At 40.6% G+C, this 22,240-nt stretch overlaps 2 protein-coding genes across 5 annotated transcripts in view; one reads left to right on the forward strand and one right to left on the reverse strand.

Moving 5' to 3' along the window:
* Positions 1 to 1,111: 1,111 nt before the first annotated feature.
* Positions 1,112 to 22,207, forward strand: DEGS1 (delta 4-desaturase, sphingolipid 1). 3 transcript variants are annotated; one of them, XR_012995027.1, is made up of 5 exons: positions 1,112 to 1,236; positions 2,278 to 3,020; positions 5,240 to 6,751; positions 15,763 to 15,912; positions 21,980 to 22,207. XR_012995027.1 is itself a non-coding variant. In XM_076334644.1 (3 exons), the coding sequence occupies exons 1-3, from the start codon at positions 1,155 to 1,157 to the stop codon at positions 5,384 to 5,386; spliced, it is 972 nt and encodes a 323-aa protein (XP_076190759.1). In that variant the 5' UTR covers positions 1,112 to 1,154; the 3' UTR covers positions 5,387 to 7,129. The 3 variants fall into 3 exon arrangements, 2 of the variants coding, with proteins under 2 accessions (XP_076190759.1, XP_076190760.1); XM_076334644.1 differs by lacking the exons at positions 15,763 to 15,912; positions 21,980 to 22,207 and having other exon boundaries at positions 5,240 to 7,129; XM_076334645.1 differs by lacking the exons at positions 1,112 to 1,236; positions 15,763 to 15,912; positions 21,980 to 22,207 and adding an exon at positions 1,754 to 1,847 and having other exon boundaries at positions 5,240 to 6,424.
* NVL (nuclear VCP like) overlaps positions 12,743 to 22,240 on the reverse strand; it is a 45,043-nt gene continuing 35,545 nt past the window's right edge. For both annotated transcript variants that reach the window (XM_076334643.1, XM_076334642.1), the window contains 4 exons: positions 21,055 to 21,131; positions 19,480 to 19,568; positions 14,797 to 14,867; positions 12,743 to 12,988 (listed from right to left, as the gene is read on the reverse strand). In XM_076334643.1, the coding sequence (XP_076190758.1) occupies positions 12,944 to 12,988; positions 14,797 to 14,867; positions 19,480 to 19,568; positions 21,055 to 21,131 (282 nt within the window). In that variant the 3' untranslated portion in view covers positions 12,743 to 12,943. The remainder of the gene's footprint in view (positions 12,989 to 14,796; positions 14,868 to 19,479; positions 19,569 to 21,054; positions 21,132 to 22,240) is intronic.

Below are 22,240 nucleotides of genomic sequence, written 5' to 3' on the forward strand. Positions count from 1 at the left end.
AAAGAAGAAGTGTTTTTTAAAGAGCTGCTGTAAGATGCTGTTTCTATTTCCAGCCTCGAGAAAGCGAGTCGGGTGGGACTGCCCGGCCTGCCTGGCCGCCTGCGGTGGCTTCTGGGCAGGTTGTCCCAGCAGCTGAGAGGGGCAGAAATCTCACAGGCGGTTACAGCTGTATAAACATCGTTAAAGGCAGCGGGAAGCGCGGCAGGAGAGGCGGGGCGGGTGAACATGAAGCTGGTGAGGCTTCGCCTGTCCGGCTTCTGGCAGGACGGGTCGTCCTCGCCGCCACGGCGGGTGATGAAGGAGCTGCTTCGGGTTCCCCCAGCGCCTCGGCGCGGGAGGGAGGGCTCCCGCAGGCAGGGCCAGCGTTACAAGCCGAGAATTGTCTCTCCCTCCTTAAGTATTAGTTATGCATAGGGCGTTATTAAAGGCACCCACAGCGCGGGCAGCGGCGTTACCGGTTTGAGAGGCTCGATCCCTCCCCGCGGTCTGCTCCCCTGAGGCGGCAGCGCGCCACGGCCCCTCTCACCCCAAACCCCGGCCCCTCGGGACCCGCCCTGCGGCCGCCAAGGACGCGCAGGGCAGCTGGCGCTGGCCGCAAGCCCGCCGCGCCGCGGCGGGCGCGGGATGAGTCAGTCCCGCCGCCTCCAGCGGGAAGACGGGGGAGCCGCAGCCCGCCCGGGCGGGCGGTCCCGGGGCAGAGCGGTGGGACCTCTCCCCCGAAGAGGGGGACACACGCGACTTCCCTCCGGCGGAAGCGGGGGTTGAGGGGCTGCCCGTGCCTTCCCGGCCGCTACCGTCGCACCGCTGGGCAGCGGCGCGGCTCCGCCCGGCGGAGGCGCCAGGGGTCGAGGGGAGCCGCCACCCGGCCCCTCAGGCGACGGCTTCGCCGGGCGCCTCGCCCCGCCCGGCCGAGCCCGCGCCGGCGGGCGGGGAGCGAGAGCTCTGGCGGGGGCGGGGCCTGTCGGCCCTGACAGCCGGCAGTAGCCAATGGGAAGAGAGGACGGGGTGGTGGGCGGGACGCCCGCCGAGCCGCCTCCGCGGCGCTATAAAGTGCGGTGCCGGGGGGTGCCACGAGTCGAGTGCTGCGGTGCGGAGCCGAGCGGGGGGGCGCACGGGCGGGCTGGGCGGTCGGGGGTCGCCGCCGCGCTGCCGGGATGGGTAACACCGTCGCCAGAGAGGATTTCGAGTGGGTCTACACGGACCAGCCTCATGCCGACCGCCGCAAGGAGATCCTGGGTGAGGAGGAGGGCTGGCGACGGTGCCGCCGCTCCTTGCCGCCGGCTGCGTGGCGGGCGGGGGGCGGGAGGACACCCCACAAAATGGCTGCCGGCCGCCCGCGCCGGGGGGCGCTGCGGGGAAGGCGCCGCGGCGGAGGGCCCGTCCCTCGCCGCCAGCCGTTACAGGCTCCCGGCGGGGAGGGGGGGAGGGCGGCTGGCGCGCGTCGAGGCGTGCGGCCGGGGCCAGAGTCGGCGCGGGCCCGCGTGAGGCGAGCGGCGCTGGCCGCGTACGTGGAGGCGGCAGCCGCCGCCTTGGCGGCGCGGGGGAGGGGAGGGGAAGGGAAGGGAAGGAGCGGGGGGGGGCGGGGGGCGGCTCGTCGCCTGCGGGGGCAGAGCCCGAGCCCCGAAACGTGGGGCGGGCGGCCCGGGCTTCCATTTTGAGCTACGAAGCGAGCGCTGAGCAGCTGCGGAGCGGCGCCGGAGGCAGCCGGGGCGCGCCTCGCTGCCGGACAGCGGTGCGGGCGGCGCGGTTACCCCTCCCTGCGGGGGCTGCGCCGCTCCCCGCCCGCTGCCGGAGCTGCCCGCTTCCGCAGAGCCCTTCGTGCGGGTGGGAAACGAGCTGGAGAATTGGTAAGGTGTCTGCTGGCCGTTAGAAATAGATGGTGCGTCGTGCGTAGAGGTCATCGCGGCACCCAGTATTGGTGGTAAATAACCGCGCTTTCAAGTAAGATGCCTAAATCGGGCCTGAGCTTACTGAATTACTGGTGGGTTGTCAGGTTTCCTTCCTGGGTAGGCAGGAGGTGGTACTGGTGCTTGCCATATACGTGTGTAGTTGCTGAGCAACAGAAAAAATGCTAAAATGATTTAATTCTAAAGGGTTCCTTATAGCAATAAACATCACGAGTGGAAAGGTGGTGTGTTTTCATTACCTTTGCAGACAAATCCTAATTGGGAGGAAGGGAAAAAATGACTACGTCTGCTTTTGTAATCTAATTGTGATAGTTGGCTGTGAGGAGAGCTTCTGAATAATTCCTTTTTCATTTAATTCTTTCCCATCTAGCTAAACATCCAGAGATAAAAGCGTTGATGAAGCCAGACTACAACTTGATCTGGGTGGTTGTGCTGATGGTTCTTGCGCAGTTGACTGCATTTTATCTAGTTAAAGACTTGGACTGGAAATGGGTAATCTTCTGGGCATATGTTTTTGGAAGCTGTATTAGCCACTCCATGACTCTGGCTATTCATGAGATCTCTCACAATAGTGCCTTTGGCAACAGCAAAGCAATGTGGAATCGATGGTTTGGAATATTTGCCAACCTCCCTCTTGGTCTCCCGTACTCCATATCCTTCAAGAGATACCACATGGATCATCATCGTTACTTAGGAGGTGATGGAATTGATGTGGACATTCCTACCAACTTTGAAGGCTGGTTTTTCTGCACCCGTTTTAGGAAGTTCATATGGATTGTTCTTCAGCCTTTTTTCTATGCGATTAGACCTCTCTGCATCAATCCCAAACCCATTACTCGACTTGAAATAATCAATTTGTTGGCTCAGCTTTCCTTTGATGTCGTGATATATTATTTATGGGGAGTCAAATCCACTTTTTACATGCTTGCTGGTTCAGTACTTGGACTTGGTTTGCACCCGATTTCAGGACACTTCATAGCTGAACATTACATGTTTTTAAAAGGACATGAGACTTACTCCTACTATGGGCCACTTAATTTGCTCACTTTTAACGTTGGCTATCACAATGAACACCATGACTTCCCCAATATTCCTGGCAAGAGCCTTCCACTGGTAAGTTTACTTCCAAAGTTATTACTTTTTCTTAAAATAAGCCCTACTTGAAAATCGGGTAGAAAACTGATAGTTAGAAGAATGGAAGTTGGGAGATTAAAAAAAACCCAAACAACAAAACCCCCAAAAATAACAGAACAATTTCTAAGCGGAGTGATGAAGGTGGTAATTACTTAACATTTTAGTGGTATCCTGAGCAAGCTTCCGATATGCTGGTTGCTCAAGCCTCTTCCATAAAAGGAAAAGGGGGGAAATGCATGTCTTGCACTTAGCGCTAACTTTAGTCTTCTGTAATTACAACCAGCCTTCTGTCTTCTTTGGTTTGTAAGTATGCAGAAAACGAGTTAAGAAGTTGCAGATACCTTCAGAGATTTGACGGCTCTGGCTTTGAAATCTTAAGGACGATATTGTAATGCATGCTTATGCTTCAGTCTCTTCTATGACTGACATTCTCTGGTGGGGAAAAGGGACGGTTTGAGGTACTGCTAATGTTTGTTGTACTGTTGACAAATGTTTAATAGCTTTCTATTTTGGAGCAGCTCAGTTTCCTCTAGTGAGAACCTTTGAACCCTAAGTAAGTATCAGCTGTATGTTGACAGAATTAAGACTTCAAAGCCAAGACTTAGACCTGTCACATCTGCATGAGTAGCAGATGCGAATTTTCAAACTGGTTTCTCCCCATGTCAATCTTTGCTGGTTTCTTTTTAGCGGGAGCTTAATTCTCATTGTATACATGTTTCCCAATTGGAGCATGGGAACACAGGCTGCCAGGGTTACACCTAAAACTCATCTTCAGTGAAAAGTGTTTTTCATCAGACACTAGATTTGCAATTTGACAGCAGCTGTGGTGGTGTTCTTGTAGCTTTGTTACTGCACTTGGTAATAGTAAGACCTTGTGAGCTTGTGCCTTTGGAGTCTAAGCTTGATTGTTATTTCTGTTGTCAGTGGTGGAACTGTAGATGAAGTAACTGCTCCAGCACTTCTTTAGCAGGGCAGTTAAATTCTGTAATTGGTTTGTTGAGACTTTGTTTTTGTTGTTTTGTTTTTGAAAAAAGACAGATGATTTCTTATTCACAGATTTCATCTTTCAAACACAGCTAAAGTTGCTTTAACTCACCTTTGATACCTAGATCTGTGCTGGTGAACCAGCATTTCAATTCTTGCAGCAGCACTTGAGTTGTAAATAGAGAATAATTTTTTTTCCAAGTATTTAATTGCAGAGGTAAACACCTAGCTCTGCTACAGGACTCGTAATCTACAGCTCTGATAAGGAAACAAAGCCTTCTTTTAGAACAGTGTAGTTAATTTGATTGGACTCTGCTATGCTGTGTGCTAAAGATTACTGAAGTATTGAACACTGGATTCCAGCTGGGTTACTGGTGAGCTGAGAGCAATTACTGTTGAATAAAAGTATACTGGCTAGATGCACTATTTCTATAGGTGTGATGACGGATCAAAACGATCTTCAGCTCCAAACCAGGCATGCAAATATCTTGGGTTTGTTTGTTGCTTACACAGATTAATTTTTTTTCTTCTGTCTAAAGCTATGGAATTTAGTGAAAAATCAGTTTTGTCCTGTTCAGGTTTTTAAGGCTTTACATGGTTGGCCCTAAATATCAGTAAGGATATCTAACGGAAACTCCAGCTCTCTTAGTTTAAAACAGTGGTCTAGTCAGCGTGTACATCTGAGAATAAAGTCTTTGGAAGCAGTTTATATTTGTTCTTTAATGTCTGTCCTCAGAAACAAGATGTTCCTCAGAAATAAGACGTTTTTTCTTCTGACTGCTGAGGTTTGAAACTACATGTAAAAACAGCTGTGTTTAAACATCTCTTCTTAGAATTTACAACGTCCTTTTTAGTGGTATTTGTGTATCTATGAGTCAGCACTGAACTGAGTCACCCACTTCTAGCAACCAAACTGCTTGTTTTTGTGAGCTACATCAATCTGTAGGTAGCACAGTGAACGGACTTCAGAGTGTTAGCGGTTTGTTCTGGTTTGCTTCAATATAAAAGTTTCACATGAAGTCTACTTAACAACCAGGGAGTTGCTTTTTACTTCAAGAGATCTTCACATTGTGGCACTAGTAGCCTTTCCTGTAGAATCTAACATCTAAAATGAAACTTCTTGTGCTCTACATTAAGTTACAGGTTGAGGATTGTAAAGTTGTCATGATTGGTGCTAATATAAATAGTAAATAAACCTCCTATCTCCTCCTTAGGTGAAGAAAATAGCCGCTGAATACTATGACAACCTGCCACAATATAACTCTTGGATAAAAGTACTGTATGACTTTGTGATGGATGACACAATCAGCCCATATTCACGCATGAAAAGGCAATTAAAGGGTGAAGTGAAGCAAGATTAAACTTCTGGCAACCAAAAAACTTTGAAATGTCTGCTTGCTTTAAAGTGGCTGGTATAAGGCCCCTCGCTAAAGATGTTCACCAGTGTCCTGAATTAAGATCTACAGCAACATAGCAAGGCATCCTTAAGGATTTTGTAGCAGACTCCTACCAGCTATAACATTCCTCGCAGTCCTCAGATTCATTGGTTTAATGTGTATATGTTTGCCTAAGGATCAGTGTTATATGCCTAATGCTAAATCACTTTGTTACAGAATTTACTTTGGCAGGTGTTAAATCTATATAAAATATCTGTCTGACTCCTTAATATTTTAAAAGTTCTCAATGTAGTACGCTGCCCACAACATGCTATTTAGGTGACTGTAGTGTTAAAATGCTGTACTTACCTGTTAATTCTAAGTAACATGATTTGTTAACTTAAACCACCTGTTGAACCTGTTTCCTAACTTACGGGTGGAAGAACTAAATTTGCACAGAAATGTTAAGTCTGCTTTTGTTTAAATATGTAACATGTCACTTGAAGCACTGCTTTAAAGTTCTACCTTTTCTACTGAAAGTACCTTAAAGGAGCAATCTATCAGAATGAAATTGGCATTGAGATGGCTTGTGTGACTTCCTTGTAAAAAGGTGGGGAATTGCCAACTTTGAGTCCCCACGTACTGCCTAAGCTGCTTGTGTTGGCATATAGCTTGAGCAGCTAGCATTTAGAATTGTATTGTGTAAGCCACTAGGTAACCTAATACAACTGATTTGTGTTTTCATATTTGAAAAATCGTTGTAGTCTGCATTTCTTCAATTCTGCAAAGAAAAATGATTAGACTTGTCCTAGTTGGTTCTGCTGTTACCATGGTTTTAGATGCTAACTCTAATACTTATGCTCATTTGGAAATTTGGCTTGTATGGAAAACTGAATCAACTGAAGCAGATACTGTTGTGGCAAACAAGGCTAGCTACAAACCCTGACAATTTCACCTATTAAGCATATTAGTCATTTGTGTACACAGAAAAGCGTTGCTAAATGATCTTGTGGGTTTTTTTTTTTCTAAACCTACAGTAGCCTACATAAACACTTGTCTATCTTTCATACTAAAATGTAGTGAAACCAGACTTCTTGCTTAAGAAGTTTTAAAACTGGGAACAGAGAATGGATAGACTTGCTGAACCCCGAAGAATGAATCTCTACAGACCTCAGCACAGTATATTTGCCTTCTATCATCTAATGCATTGATGATGGCTTTAAGCTGTCAAAGACAGCTACAAACCACCCTTAAATCTCAAATGGTGATCCAACAGTATGTTCTTCACTTATCTGAAAGATGGAATCTGATGAAGGTGGAAGTCTCAGCTACTGTCCACACTGGTCTGCCGTAAGTAACTTAATTTTTAGATGCTTCCAGCTCCTGCATTTGTGGGGTTTTGGTGGTTGCTTTGATTTTTTTTTTTTTTTTTTTTGAAGCAGCTGAGTGCCTGAGAAGAATGTGTTGGTATATTTTAACCCTCACTTGATGGCGGTCCTGTTTCTAATGTTTCATTTTTTTTTTTAAGTGTGGGCCCTTGTCTGTGGTTAAGTAATAGAAATGGTATGAAAGTGTGCCAACCACTTACAAAGTGGCTTCATTATGATGCCAATAACATGCTAGCTAGCCAGCATATTGCTCAGGGTATACTGTAATGTCAAAATATACTTTATCTGGTATTTTTACATGTAATGAAGAAGCAAAGATTAAAGTAACATTGAATGAATTTTTGACTGGTCCCCTAATGCTGAAGGATTTAAGCTTTAGAGAAATTTGGTATTTTTAAAGCAGATGCAAGAGCTGTTCTATTGAGTGGTGGTATAGATGAACTGTAAAGAATCACTGCCTTGCCTTTCTACTGGGGAGAAAACTGATTTTGGCTGAAAGACTTGAATAGGCTTAACAAGTTGCAAAACAGTTTCTTTTTAAGCCATGTCTGCATGACTGTTTCTCAATTTAAGAAGTGAATGGTGGAATTAAATCTCTCTGATAGCTTGCCATAGGTGAATGAAGGATGGAAAGTGTCTCCAAAAAGTTTTACAGCTAAAAGCTGAGGTTGAGAAATTGCTTATCTGGAGTGTTTATCTAGGATAACCGAGAGCTCAGAGTTTAACTTTCATACTTGGGCTTAGTTACCTATTGTATAGAATCACTGATGCCCCTTACTGCCCTCCCAATGGGTAGTGCAAGTGTGTGAATTTCTGCTTTTAAACAGGACTAAAGTTGCCATCTCTCTTGTTTAAAATTGCAAATATTGCTTTAAGGTGTTCTGTGATCTGCCCTTCCAACTCTGATTATAAATATCTTATTTTCACTTTAAGAGCTGCAGAATAGTGGGGAATTCTGAGGGAGATATCTATGCTTGCCATAATCTTTCTGAAACATATGCTACTGGCTACCTATTGGAGAACACTTACTGGACTAGGTTAATCTGAGCCAGTGAGGTTTATGTTTGGATCTAAACCATGGTCTGATTCTTGCAAGCATTGGTAACTACCATTCTTAGGCATATAATTCCTGTGTAATACACAAGAGGCTTTGGCATCTAACTTCAGTAGTAGGGGTTTTGCCAGAAGCAGATCATCTGAAAGTTAACCTATATTGCAGCATAGTTTCATCCCTAAAAAAACAGAGTTAGAAGCATTTCTGAACCACTGGTAAAAGGAATTAAGACCAGCTGGACTACTTGGCTTGTGTTTGGTATGTTCTAAATGAAAAACTAGTTTTCTCCAGTCATACTTAAAATGTAGTGTTTAGTCCAAAGGCATGGCACAGAAATAAGAAACATGAAATTTTTTTAAATACATATGAACCATCTAGTTATTCTTCTTAAGGAATTAAATAGTTTTCATTAATGCTGTTAAAATATATCTGGCAGAAACAGGTTAGTATAGTTTTTGAAATACTTTATCTGAAAGTTGGAGGGAGCTTTGACTAACCAGTGAAGAACAAATTAAACCTGAAGAGCATTAAGAACCCTGACAGTTAACCTAATTATAATGTTTTTACAAATCTGTTCAGATGGAATGAGTTAACTTTGTCCTTTCTACATGCTTGTTAGTGTTTGTTCCTTTCTGTGTAACTAAAGCATCTTACTAGTAGTTTATCAATTTGGTGGACCTCTCCTTTATGTGAAATCAGCCAGGAGTTTAACTGTCAAAACACAGCTGACTTTAGGTCAGCAGTGTTAAACATGTCATCCAAATATTTTAGCTGCAGTTAAATTGTGCAGAGCTCTGAGTCCCCTTCTGGGCTTTCAGAGTAACTTACAGTTTTCAGAATAAACTGCCTTGCATAGCTTGTAAAACACACCCCCCCCTCCCCACCCCAATTATTTGAAGCTGCTTAAGTGGAACAAGTACTGCATCCTAGAGTCTGATCATACTAAGCATGAATTTTCCCACAGGACAGGTGTGGGTATATTCCTCTTTCAAAACAACTCTTGCCTCTGGCATTCTTGTTTTGCTGTTGAACCTGTCTGTTCCACAACAGTGGCCAATTAACGTGTGTTAAATGGGTGCATCCTTCTGCCTACAGAGCTCCATACTTTCAGATCCAGGACAAGACTTCCTATCTGGAACCAGAGGCCAGTTGAAAAGTAGTTAAGGCTTTTGGTTCTGTGTCTCAAAATTCCTCTGGTTAAGTCTTTAAATGTAGCCAGCAAGCACTTAAAGTCTACAGATGTTGAGAAATGGATCTATTCTAGATAAGCAGACACTGTTAGATAATGAGCTCAGTGGTTCACTTCATCTGATACAGGAGTAAATGCCAAGGAGGCAGAAGTGGCATGCCACAGTAGAAATTAAAGCTGTTCATTCCTTATTTAATGATGAGGTTCAACAACCAATAACGTCAATGCTATAGATTGCAGGCTGTCATACTAATCCTGTTGGACAAACAGGAGAAAAGTTGCTTTCAGGTAGCGATCTTCCATAAGTGGTCTAAGACACAGCTTTTGGAAAGTGTACTCCTCTGTAATTTGAAAGAGTCTCAAAAGATTTAGGCAAAGCAAGTTCTGCTGTTTTAGCTTGCACATTGCAAAGCACAGGAGCCACTTCTGGGTCTGCCAAGATTGCTTCTGCAAGGTCCTAGGAAAACAATCTGCCAAATAGGTGTGTCTAAATCAGGTAGATGTGCTTTTAGTATAGCAACCTGCAACTCTATGTACACAATTATCTCTTCTCTATCAAATCCTCTATTTCACAATCAAGCCTGCAGTAGTATACAAGACTTCAGTGAGGACAAAAATGTTGAAAAAGTTTCCTATTTAGCCAAGAATGAAGGCAGCCTTTTTTTGTTTTGTTCCTGCTGACAGTTCCCTGCACTGCCTCTGCCCCCTATCCATGCTTAAGTTAGCATCTAATATGCTCTGGGACAGAATCTTATTGTGATTTAGATATGTGGCTAGCCTCAGGAAATGGGAGAGAAGAATGGCATGATGAACAATTTCTTGATCTTGTCCCAACAGAAACAAGATAACTAGAGGGAAAACCTCCCGTAGGCACATCTGCTAGGAGGGGCGGTAGCTGCATATGCAGAACAAAGTAGTGGTCTCTGTATTGCATGAAAAGGCTTGTTCCTTAAAGTGAGTCCCATTTTCTATGTACAAGGGATCTTGCAACTTGTCTCTCATCAGTTTTTTTTCTTCAGTGATAAGTACTATAGCCTAAGCAGAATTTCCCAAAGAAAAAGTAGGAGTGTGTGTGCAGCACTTTCTTGTGTGAACAAATAGAGTTCAGTTGCAGACCCTTGTCTGCTCCTTGATGCACGTGTAGCCCAGACAAGGTAAGCAAACAGGACATGGACACTTGACTGATCTGGCTTTTTCTGCCTTTCAACTTAACTTCAGATTTTCTTGTAAATTCAAACCTTCCTGCACCCCACTTCCTCTTCTACTATCACATGTTAAGGAGAATGATCGTCAGATACTTTGTATATTAAACATGTTTTGTGTTAGAACTCTTGACAAGACTATACTGTTACTACTACTTGAATAGTATTTCTTCCTTAGTCTTGCTTTGCAAGTTCTACCTTGCTTTCTTGCTCCATATATATACACAGGAATAATACCATCATAACACGAAAGAAGGAGAAAATTCTTAGGTGAGTATGCCAGGGCTTGACTTGTTCATAAGCTCATCAACTGCAGCTATCCTTAAGTATGGTAGCAGGATTTTCCTCCATGTATCAATAAAGGAGAAATCATTCATGTGGTTATTTTCAACTGTAAAGAGTGGCTTGCTTGCCACATCTTCCCAAGAAAGGATGACATATTTCTAAATTGTATCACTGAAGCTGTATCACAGTTAGACTTTTTTTTATTCCTAAGTTTTTATATACAGTTTATTGTTTTGAAACCAATGCATGCCACAGGCAGGTAAAAAATGGTGATAGCCTTTAGAATTATCGTATCTAAAGGTAAAATGGCTGACAGTTTCAAAATTGGTATCTGAGGTAGCATATATGGTTTTCATGGGCCTCCTGCTTGATTCTTTTTTCATTGGTCAACTCTCAAACACTCAAGTGAAGTGAGTGTGTTCTTATACTGAAAGGGTTCACAGCTTACTTTACTTTGACACAGTTGTAGCTTCCTGTAAAGCAAAAGCCTTTTATTTAAGAAGGGTGGTAAAAAAAAAAAACAACCCACATTGTAGAGCTGTAGTTGTAGATAAAACAGGAAAAAGTTTATGTAACATAGGTGATTCTTGTATAGCTCTGTATATGACATCTAGCTATGATTTTACATTAAACTAGTCACTTAACTGATATGTACTAACTGCACTGTCTCACAGTAACAAACATCCACAAGTGAAACTACTCTGAGATAAAATGATGATCCTTCATTTTGGATTTCTGGGAATCACAGTAATTCCTAAAGCTCTGAGCCTGATTTACAATTACAAGCAGACACATCACCTTCTGCTTTATATGCAGGGACTTCATTTGTTAGTCATATGGGCCACAACTTGAATCACTGAGTCTCAGGCTTCCCTAGAAGAGGGAGGGAATATCATACCACATTGTGCAAAAATCACAGTGGCAAGTACAAGCTGCCATGAGTGTCAGTATTTTTAAAACACAAGTATGTGGTGATTAGTTACTTGTAACAGCCTTCCACACTTAGCTTTGGGGAAAAATGTGCAAGATCTTTTGTCAGACGACAATTCAGAGAAGACTCTTAAGTTGTAAGGTGCTGTTCCCTCTTAAGGCAAGGTCAGGCTTGAAGTTAGATCAGGTTGGTCAGGGTCACATCCTCCCTCTTAAACATTAAAGTAAGCAGGGGGTATGCTTACAGAATAAGTGTTGCTTAGAAAAACTATTTTACTGTTTTACTGGGAAATTTCATTACTTTCAATAATTTTTAAAATGTTTGGTGTTATCAAACTTGGAAAATTTCACAGAAAGTCTTTTAACAGAAATCATCTACTTCCTGTTCTGATCCTTGACTGATGGTTGCAGTGCTTTTAGAAAGAATAAGACTGATCAAAGATAGGAACTGAGCTTAATGATTAAAGAACTATGACAGTGGTAAAAAAATCCATAAAGGCTTGTAGGTTTCAGAAATCAGTTGCTCAGTATCTGTCACATTTCAGTGTTTTGTCTTAACTTAATTCCCAGTTTGTGGTGCTGAAAGTTGGGACCCTCTTTCCAAGATGGAATTTCTTTTATTCAAAAAAGAAAAGCGCTTGAGGCTCTTGGCCTGTTTCTTGAAACAGTAACACTTTCCTTCCTCCAGAGGATAGCAAAACACTGGAGCTAAGAAATTCAAACCCATAATAGAACTTTTTGTTATTGCAGATTTGTCTGTTTAAAAAAAATAATTAAGAACCAGCTTGTTCGATAACCCTTACTGTTTCAAATGCTTCTTAGGTGGCTGGTAAGTCATATTATCATGGCACTTCTCAGATTTCCAAACTTTATTCTCTCCTAGGTAACTTTCAGACAGCTTGCCATCTCCAGGTAGTTTCTTTTGATAAGGTGAAGGGAAGCTGTTAGAAGCTCTGAGAACCTGTGCTAGCACAATCATCATGTGTCACTGTATTTGGGAAAGGCATGATTAATGGTATGTTAACATACCGTTAATACAGTGCAGCGTATTCCCAGACTACTTTCACAGCTCTGTTCTCCCAGTGATTCTTCCAGAGTCCTTGTTCTTGAAAACAGCTATTTTCATTTATGGTTGAAAACAGCTGTTTGAGCAATGTAAACACTATGAGGGGTTAGCCTCTCTGCCTCTGAGGGATTTCTGATTAAGGGCACCAAATATTGTATCAGAATGGTATTAGCTCTTTAGCACTAAAAGCATTCATTTTTAAAATGTAAACAGTGATAAGCAGAAAGTGTGTATTGTATCTTTTATTCTGGAAATAGTTAAATTAAGGATTGTTTAGAGCAGTAGGTTATGATGACCTTTTTCAGGTACAGTTTAAAAAGCTGAGAGAGATTTAGTACAGCTTTTTTCCAACCTGTCTCTTCACATCAGGCATTACAAAACTCTCCACCAATGTAGAATAAGTCTCTCTTGGGAACTGTCCAAATGTATCACCTGCACAGTGACTGATGCAGTTCTTCATACATTATTTGATCCTAGCAGTGTCAACATAAGAAAAAAAGATTTCAGACAATGGTAAAAAATCATGCAATGTTTAAAAGTGACTTTATATGTATTATTAAAACAAGAAAGTGAAACAAACCAGCTATATGAGCCACTAGCTATATTTAAACACACTTACAAACAAAAAACTAAGGCAACAAAACCCCTACCCTGACTTGTTTGAGGTTCTCCAGCAATAGTCACCAATTATATGCAATTAACAGAAGCCTTTGGCAGAGTTCTTTATACTTAATATTGCCATGCTAGGTTCAGATTGCAGCTTCTCTAAGAAGATATTGCTGCCTTTGCCAGGGGAGCTGCTGAATTGACACTTTACTTCCCCATCTACTTCTGCCAAAATGAACAGACAAGATCTTCTTTTGCTAGTCTAACTTAACTGTAACTGTTCGTTAATCTTCTTCACTAGTCACTCAGAATGACTGTTTTTGAGGAACAGAATACTTAGAGATGTTAACTTCCACTGAAATAACTAACTGGCTTCAGAAGGTGATGTCTCTCCATAGCTTTAAGAACTTACTTTGGTTTGTCTCAAGTCGACCAATTAAACCAAAAGCAGGTTAACTGAACTCAGAGATGCATATGGGAGGGAAAAGAAGAGTCAGAAGCACTAAATCAGTGAGATGCAGCTTTTTTTGTATTTTCCAATATTCATAAGAAGGTGTCTAGCAGCTAGGAAGTAGCATCTGGAAATGGGAGATGAGTATCTTGTACTCCAAAAGGTATTTCAAAATACCTAACTGAAAATGCTTCAGATGGATATAACTGAACTGTAGGGCTCAGACGTGATATTTGAGATGCAGAATGACATTGGTTAATGCTTAAGAACCAAAAGGAATTATGTCCTAATACTTACCAGTGATTGCTATGTTAGAGGAGATGTTTTAAGTTTTTTGTGGCTGTTGCTTCTGAAATGTTTGCTTAGTGATTAGCAAAGGGGAAGAAACCAACAACCAACACCATCTTTAAAGGGTCTTGGAGCCAAAGAGCACTTCTAAATTTTAGAAAAGGTCACTGACCATCAACATATAGTAATAATGAAAGGAAATAGTTAAATTCTCTGTCTAGTGTTCAAAGTGAATATGTTAGTGTATTTTGGCCACAGTATACTCTTGGCAACATGGAGACCTACACACAAAAGCTCTGCAGCAATAACAATTCCTATATATATATATATTAACTTCTCAATTATAGTAATTAAGATGATTGAAAAGCTTTTCAGTCATTAAAAAGAACAGGTCATAAGGAAACCTTTAAAACAAACTTCCTTGACAAAGACAAATAATGAAAAGACTGGTAAAACTAAGATGATAAGTGTTTTATGTCTTATGTCAAAATGTTGGCTTTTGCACATTAACAGAAATGGTTGAGCATCTTTGGGTGTCGCATCCATCTAGGGGGGAAAAAAAGGTGGTGGGAAGGTGTGGTACACACTGGTGCCTTGACCTTTAACTGAAAATTCCACAGACCTAAGAGGTTAGGGCCAGGTCAATAACTGATAGGGGAATGTCAAAGAGAAGTCCAAGGTGCCATACTAAAAGATAACCTTGATAACATGATAATCCATCTACCTGCAATGCATCATCTGCAGCTGAAAAGGGAGACTTTAGTTCCTGAACTTGTGAAAAACATGAGGTTTGTTCAATGCAGAAACAGGTAGTGTCAGTTGTTTGAAATACGTGCAAGTATACTGCAAACTTAACTATTCCCACCAGTCTCTAGCATAAAAAGAGTATCCTTTCCAGGGGAGTAGTCAGTCTTGCATAATTGAAGCTTATCTTACCTTTTTTGATACTGAAGACTTCACTTTCCTAAAAGCTTCTTCGAAGTGTTTATGGGAAATCTTGATTCCTCCTTAAAGAACAAAGTGTAATAAATTACTAAATTAAATTGCAGGCAAGTGATAAGCAAGTGATTTTTGCATGTATTTCAAGGCAGCATTCATGAAACCTAACTAACTGCGTGTGCTAGTCAGCTGGATGAGATGTAATTGAGTAGCATTAAACACCTGAACTCTTATCATAGACAGGAGGCTACATAAAATATGTTAGGCAAGATCTTCATCCCTCTATCCCTTGCACCTTAAGCCAAAGAATACTTATTTGTTTCAGAAAGTTATTTTAGATATTAATGTTTCCACCTGCAGATTGAGAATTTCATTCTCAAAGATGCCAAGTTAACTGCAGTTTACCTCAAATTCAGTTAGAATTCAAGTCCCTTAACCCTTCCAGTTCTGGGCTTTATTTTCTATACATATTTAATATTAAGCTTCTCTACAGAGTGTTATTAAGTACCTAGAAAACACTTTTGTTGTTATTCCCATTCTACTCTAGGATGCCTAATTCATAAATAATTGAATTCATACCATTGCCTTCTCTGGCACGAATGTGATGAAAGCTTTCACTTTTTCAACTCCCTGTCTTTGAATTTATGCAAATCCCCTTTTTGACCTTAATGCAGCTAGCCACAGTAATTATTCCTAATCATAGCCTTTTGAACAGACTTTTTTTTTTAGTGTGTTAAAACATAAGCATACCTCAAATAAGTAATGGATTCCTCTGCTCTCACAAGCAAGTGCCTTGTTTAATTGAGACTTAAGAATCCCAAGATAGCATTGTAGTTAACCTGTACAGTAGTGTTAACATTATGCACAAGTATCAGATATGATAGAGGTACACAAAATTATGTCTTTAGAGTCAATTTAGTGCATTTGTTATGTATTTCATTATGACACTTTTTGCTTCCACAGATACGTACTGCCACTACCTTTGCATAGATCTTTGTGATGTGAAATGGGATGTGCCGACATGAAAATAAGATTCCTCATTAATATATTTGATGTCTGAGTTTAACAAAAACATTCTGCTGATATAGCAAGAGACTACAAAGCAGATGGAAGGTACTAAATTAAAGAGATGAGAACTTGTTTAAGGTATAAAACAGAAGAACAAATAGTCTACAACTATTATTACTTGCTTTAAAAGTAAAGATGAAGGTTAAAGTTCACTGAACTAAACATACAACCTTGCTGCTGTTTCTCATCTCAGTTCTCTGAAGCTCTTATTCAAGATTCCCATTACCATATAAAGTTATACCAGTATAAATGAAGATGTAAACTTAAAGTACCAGTATTTTAACTTATTTCATCAAGGAAACACTACTTACAGAAAGAAAAAACAGTTCAACTTTGGTCTTTCACAAAAGCCAAATTAGAGTCATCAAAACTCCATAAAATAATAAAATGAAGATATGAGAATTTAGTTTTGCTTTCACTTTTGTTTTTAAACCTGTAACTTCTTAATCAAGTTGTGAAACAATAGATAGCCTCAACTATAGGGAGGGAGGAAAGGGAAAGGAGAAACCAGCATTGATCAGGTAGGAAGATCAGTATCATTAAGGACACGATTATCAGAAAAAGTCAAGGTGAAACAGTCTATGATACTAATTTGAGTTAGCTATGGCTAGATATAAGCATGCTTTCACCTGCTGCTAGGTAGTTTACCACTCCTTGAAAGTGAGTTAGGCTACTTCAGGCTCATTACATAGTAAAAGCAGGCACAATGCTTGATACTGTGGAGAATTTAGCTGTCAGTAATCTACACCTTGGCTACTTGCATTAACATAATTTGCCTTGATTTCTGATGATAAAACCATTTAGCCTGAATAAGTAGGTATGAATGTTTGATTATTTAAAACAATTTATCTTGATAAATTATGATATATTAAAATAATGGAAGTATATCAACAGGTATAGTCTTTTAAAAATAAGACTAAGTACTTAAAACAGCAAATACGAAATTGTTTTTTTTCTTATTTACATAGATGAGTGACAGATAGCTGGTTCCCTTTCCTCTTTAATTTGAAAGTATCAAACAACCAGATCTTCCTTTTCAAATTCAACCACAAAGGTATAGAACTTTGATTAATCTCACTTGTTAAACCAAACTTGCTCTTAACTGCTGTAACGAGAAGTCTCAGACTCTTTGCTTAAGATCAGCTTTACAGGCTATGCAGGTGATGTGGGGTCACTGGCTATCTTTTAAAAAAATTAATGTACAAAAAGGGACATTCAGGGATAAAGTCATAGTTTAGAAGGTCAGTGAATTCTCCGCATTTGTCTTTGTAGCTGGAAGTGTCAAGAAATTCTCATGCCCTATGCATTCTTTGTAACTAGATCAATTTGAAGGAAATATACAGGAAGTATTAAACCAAAATAGGTCAGTTAGGATGTTAACAGTAAGTCATCAGGACCAGATAGTGTTCACCCAAAGGTTCTGAAGGAACTAGTCCATGAAACTGCAGAACTGCTGGCCAATTCTTGTAACCTGTTGTTATAGCCGGAGCACTGGTAAACTCCAAAGAATTGTAGGAAAGATCCTTTGGCAGACTGAAAGCTGATTAAAGGATATCAAATAGAGCATAAGGCTTAATGGTCACTTTTCAGGATAGGGAACAGGCAACAGTAGTTGCTGAAGTGAGTTTTATTCAGCATCTTCATCAGTGGTTTGGAAAAGGGAGCCAGAAGTGGAAACTCCCAAGTTTGCAGATGATATTGGACTCTTCTGGGCAGTCAAATGCTGGGCCAGTGATGAAGAACAACTCCAGAGGAACCCAATAAAACTGAAAATCTGCCCAATTTTTCCCCCTCTTCCTCCCCCCCGCTCCAAACTGCAATATCTGGCAACTCCCAGACAGTAGTGACTTACTTACATGATCAGCTCTCCTAGGACTGTTAAAGTTGGAAGCAGAATTTATGGATTCTTACAAGTAGTATCACAAAGAAGATACCTTTCACTATTAAGAAAGTCCCTTCAAGCAAACCACTACTGAGTGTTAAAAAAAACTCAACACACCCCTGAATTTATTCCAGAGGGAAAATATCAGGTGTAACAAGGAAGTTGCATCAGTTTCTACAAAACAGAAGGGAGCAGCCCTCATCTCAGCCAGGTGATTCCAATGTACTGACTGACAAGGACACACAGCACCCATCTACAGTCCCATACAGAGCATGGGAGGGGAGTCAGTTGTGCATGTCCTGTGGTAACACTGAAGGAAGAAATTCTCCAGTCTATGTACACACACTGCTCTTTTGAAGATATAAATGAACAAGGTCTCAAATCAGAAACCACCTTACACACTTTCATACCAGCCAGGGCTGACATCTTAGAAATCCAAACCCAAGGACATCCCAAACAAGCAGCTGCAATAAACATGCAGATCAAGCTATGCATATATTATGGACTTGCTGGTTGCCAGCACACCCATACAATAAATGCTCAGGCTGCAACCCTAAATGTGAAGGCTGAATTCAAGTGATTAACATCTTTGATCAAGCCTGCTGTATTCTGGATAATTATAAGAACAAACAGGATAAATTCAGAAGTTTCCATCTCAAATCAAGAGCGTTTTCCATCTACAGCAAGCAAAATCGGTAACCAAGTCATACAACAGGGAAGGTTTTTATACTTTGTTTCTGTCCCCCTGCCAAATGAACATGCTAGTTCCCTCAAAACAAGAAATACAAACATTCTGCTCTGTTAACCTACTGTTGTTAAAACCAGATGAGACTGGATATGTACCAGATCAAAAAGAATGATTCAAAGCCATTAAAATTCCAGCATGGTTCTTAGAAATCAAAGGCATAATGAAAGCCTAACATATTTTCCAAGGACATCATCTGAAAAGTCACAATTCCATCTCAGCTTTGCATTTTGACTTCAGGTTAAAATAACAAATGAAATTACTGGGGGTGGTGGTGGTGGTGGAATCTAGATACACACACATTTTATATAAGAGAGTTTCAATTTCCAATTACATTTTCCTATCTGCACAGAAAATTTAAAAACCAGGAAAAAACAACTTTTGTTTTAAGTGCAGAGATAGGAAGGGCAGACATTGTACTTGAAACAATTTATAACACCCTGTTAAAGTCCTGGCAAGAGCCACTGATGAGCTAAACACCTAAGATCAAAAATGGCACTCAGATTTTCCTAGCACTGTTACTACTAGATGCATGTATCCAGTTACACAATACAACTGTGTGCCAAAGGTATGTGATCAGTATGAGTGCAGTTACAACTGTACTCAAATCTGCAAATAAGTCAGTATAATTAGTCTTTGATAGTAATGTGGAAATTTGGTAAAGATGTACTCAGTCTAGTATATAAATTGTCAGTTTATACTACCATTTAACATAAACTTTAAGATTACAAGGTTCAATTCTTTTAGAAAAAAAATTTATGCTGAGCCTCCAGCATAACCATTTTTTCCTGTACTCTCCCCTACATCTACTTCAAAGATGTTTATGTGCTCTTGAAACAAATCTGACTTAATTTTTGTTTGGCTGAGAAGTCAATCATTTATGTACAGCATGCACGCCTTTATGCTTGTCTTGAACTACCTTAAATACTTTACATTCCATTTATCTTCTCACTATTCAGTTAAGATTTTTGTAAAGCTTTCTTACCTTTCTTGCTTTTAGTATTCTGCAGGGCCATTTCCTGTCTCAAGGCACAAATTGAAGCCTCACGCACTAGAGCGGAAAGGTCTGCCCCTCTACAGATACAAACAGGATAGGTTATTTTAGGATAAGTGTCTCTCGTCTTTTGCTGATGGCATATAGAAAGGCAAGACACTACAAATGATGGTAAGAGACTGGTAGTGCTGTCATAAAGGTTCATCTTAAGAACACTGGAAAGAGGTCTGAGGACTACCCAGTGCTGCGACCTTTGTTATGGAATGACGTCCTCCAGATTTTAACCACAGATTAAAATCAAATAAATGAGGAGAAAGGGAAGAGGCAAAAACCCCACCCAGCATCCTTGAAAATGCCAAAGGATTGATTAATATTGTGTCACTTGGTGGGAACATGATACTTTTTTTTTTGTATCAGTCTTATGAAAGATTCAAATGGAATCACCCATTATTGCCTTGCTCAAGACTGGATCAACAGTTAAATTAACATGCTCTTAAAATAACAGTATCCACAAAACATGGTCAGCTCAGTCTTTCTAAATATTTGTTTCCAGCTGTTGAACTTTTCGCAAGCTTTCAAACTGCTGCAAGTCAGCGAACCAAAGAAAATTTTCACAATTAACTCCCTATGCTTCATTTGGGGATGCTAGGAATACTGCTGTATTTAAAAAACAAAACCAAAAAACAAACCCCCCCACCCCCCCACCCCACAACCAAAAAAACCCAAACCAACAAACAAAACCCAAGACCCAAACATAAAAAAACCCCACAACCAAAAAACCACAAAACCCAAAAACCAAACCACCCCCTGCCCCCCCCCCCTCCCCAAAAAAAAGACAGTGAGCAAGTGAAAGGGGGAGAGAAAGAAAAAGTACTCATCTTTCCCAAGTATGAAACAATGACAAACTAAAAAGCATTACTGGTGATAGCCTCCATTTCTAAGATTCAAAAGCAATATTGTGACAAGCAGCATGTCAAACTTTATCTTTTGTGAACTTCAGAAAATCACTAACTATTAATAAATCATTTAGTAGATTAAAGCTTTTTGAAGTTTTGTAGAACGCAATTGCAAATTACTCTGACAGATACGGCTATCAAGCTTTCCTAAAACACACCTCGGTATTCCCACAGCAGAAGTTGAAATAGGCCCTCGTTACTTTGTCAAACACATTGCTTTCAACTGTGTGACAGAACAAGTTGGTAATGGTTGTTTAACCAATTTGCTTTCATCATCATTATATACAGGTCCACAACTTGAGAGGGCTCTTTTATCCTCAGATTACGCAAGAATTATAAAACCAAGCAAAGCCAAGAGGCCTCTACTGATCTGTATTTACAGCATGAAGAGGACTATTCCAGACGAAAGAGACTTTGGCATCCACATATTCCTACCAACTCCTTGGAAAAAAGCACAAGTGAAAGCAAGCAAAATAGCGCAAGGGAAAAGGCTTATAAACCCTGAAAGTTAAGGGATCATCTTAACAACAACGTAACACGCATTATCACACATCAGAGGACTGTTGGCACTGCACATTAAATATTAAAGTCAAAACTAGAAGCTACTCACGTATAACAATCACAATGTTGATTGTAAGCAATTTCTTCAAGGCTTACATCAGTATCTAGTGGAGGCCGGGTGCCATCCTAAAGGAGTTGAGATAATAAAAAGAAGATAAGAAAACATTTTTCACACATGCCATCCCTGAAGTCATTAAGTTTCATCAACCAGGAGTCATATAGGGGTCTGACAAATTCCCTGAAATACTCTTCCATATTATTACTGCTTCTTCCACAAAGATCCCAGAAGTGGTTTCTTTTGTTATTATTTTTGCATCTCCAACAGCAAAAAATATTGAACAACATTAAAAGTTATATTTGAAACTAGCCAACAAAATTTTCAAACACTCTAAGCATAGAGATCTCCCTGTTACCCTTAGACAACATTAAAGTAGTATCATGGTAGTAGTACAGAGATTCTAGGTGTCTATAGTATCAAACACCACCTGAGTTTAGACATGGAAGGACGCTTTTTGATACAATTGATGTATTTCTGCCAGAAACTCATTTGACAGAAATGCACAAATTCATATAGTTTTTTGACTTTTCTGACTTCTTCAGGTGAACTAATATAGCACATACCTACAATACCTTCAAGAGAAAAAAAAAATATATATATAGTAACTGGCAAGTTAAAACCCTTGATACTTAACAGACAGTAGAATAATCAAGGACCAGGCAGAGTAAGGGAGCAATCTTCAATGAATCTTTGGTAGAATACCAGTTAGATAGGGAAAGAAAAAAAAAAAAACAACAAAACAAAAAAGACAAAGGAACTGCCCGATTTTGAAACATCTTGAAAGGAGAGACTTTAACCTGGAAACAAGGGAGCCTCATACAATTTCATATGGATACTTTAGTAATTGTTGTACAAGACTGCAAGCCAGAGAGACACCTTCTCTGCTAACAAGAAGTGTTTTACCTATCGCTTTCAGAAGCAACGTATGTTGGGCATTTTTTTGAGTGGGATGATCTGCCTACTCTGGAGACAAGCTCAGCAGTATGCGCACCACAGAAGCTGATACAGCTTGCAGGAATGTAAGTACACTAGTAACTTCAACATGTGAAGACATGCTTCTCTTGCATAATTAATATGCAATTTGAAAATGACTGATTTGTACAAGTTAACTGAAATAAAAGTCTTTCACAACAAAGCTTCAACCTATATCTAGGCTGTCTGTCTTCCTTACAACCTG

Source organism: Aptenodytes patagonicus, chromosome 3 (genome assembly GCF_965638725.1).
Source record: "Aptenodytes patagonicus chromosome 3, bAptPat1.pri.cur, whole genome shotgun sequence".
NCBI classification, from domain to species: domain Eukaryota; kingdom Metazoa; phylum Chordata; class Aves; order Sphenisciformes; family Spheniscidae; genus Aptenodytes; species Aptenodytes patagonicus.

Excerpts from the sequence above, each read along its gene's own strand:
- DEGS1 (XM_076334644.1), top strand. The coding sequence starts at position 1,155 with ATGGGTAACACCGTCGCCAGAGAGGATTTCGAGTGGGTCTACACGGAC. Across the intron at positions 1,237-2,277 it reads CCGCCGCAAGGAGATCCTGG|CTAAACATCCAGAGATAAAA; the intron begins GTGAGGAGGAGG and ends TTTCCCATCTAG. Across the intron at positions 3,021-5,239 it reads CTGGCAAGAGCCTTCCACTG|GTGAAGAAAATAGCCGCTGA; the intron begins GTAAGTTTACTT and ends TCTCCTCCTTAG.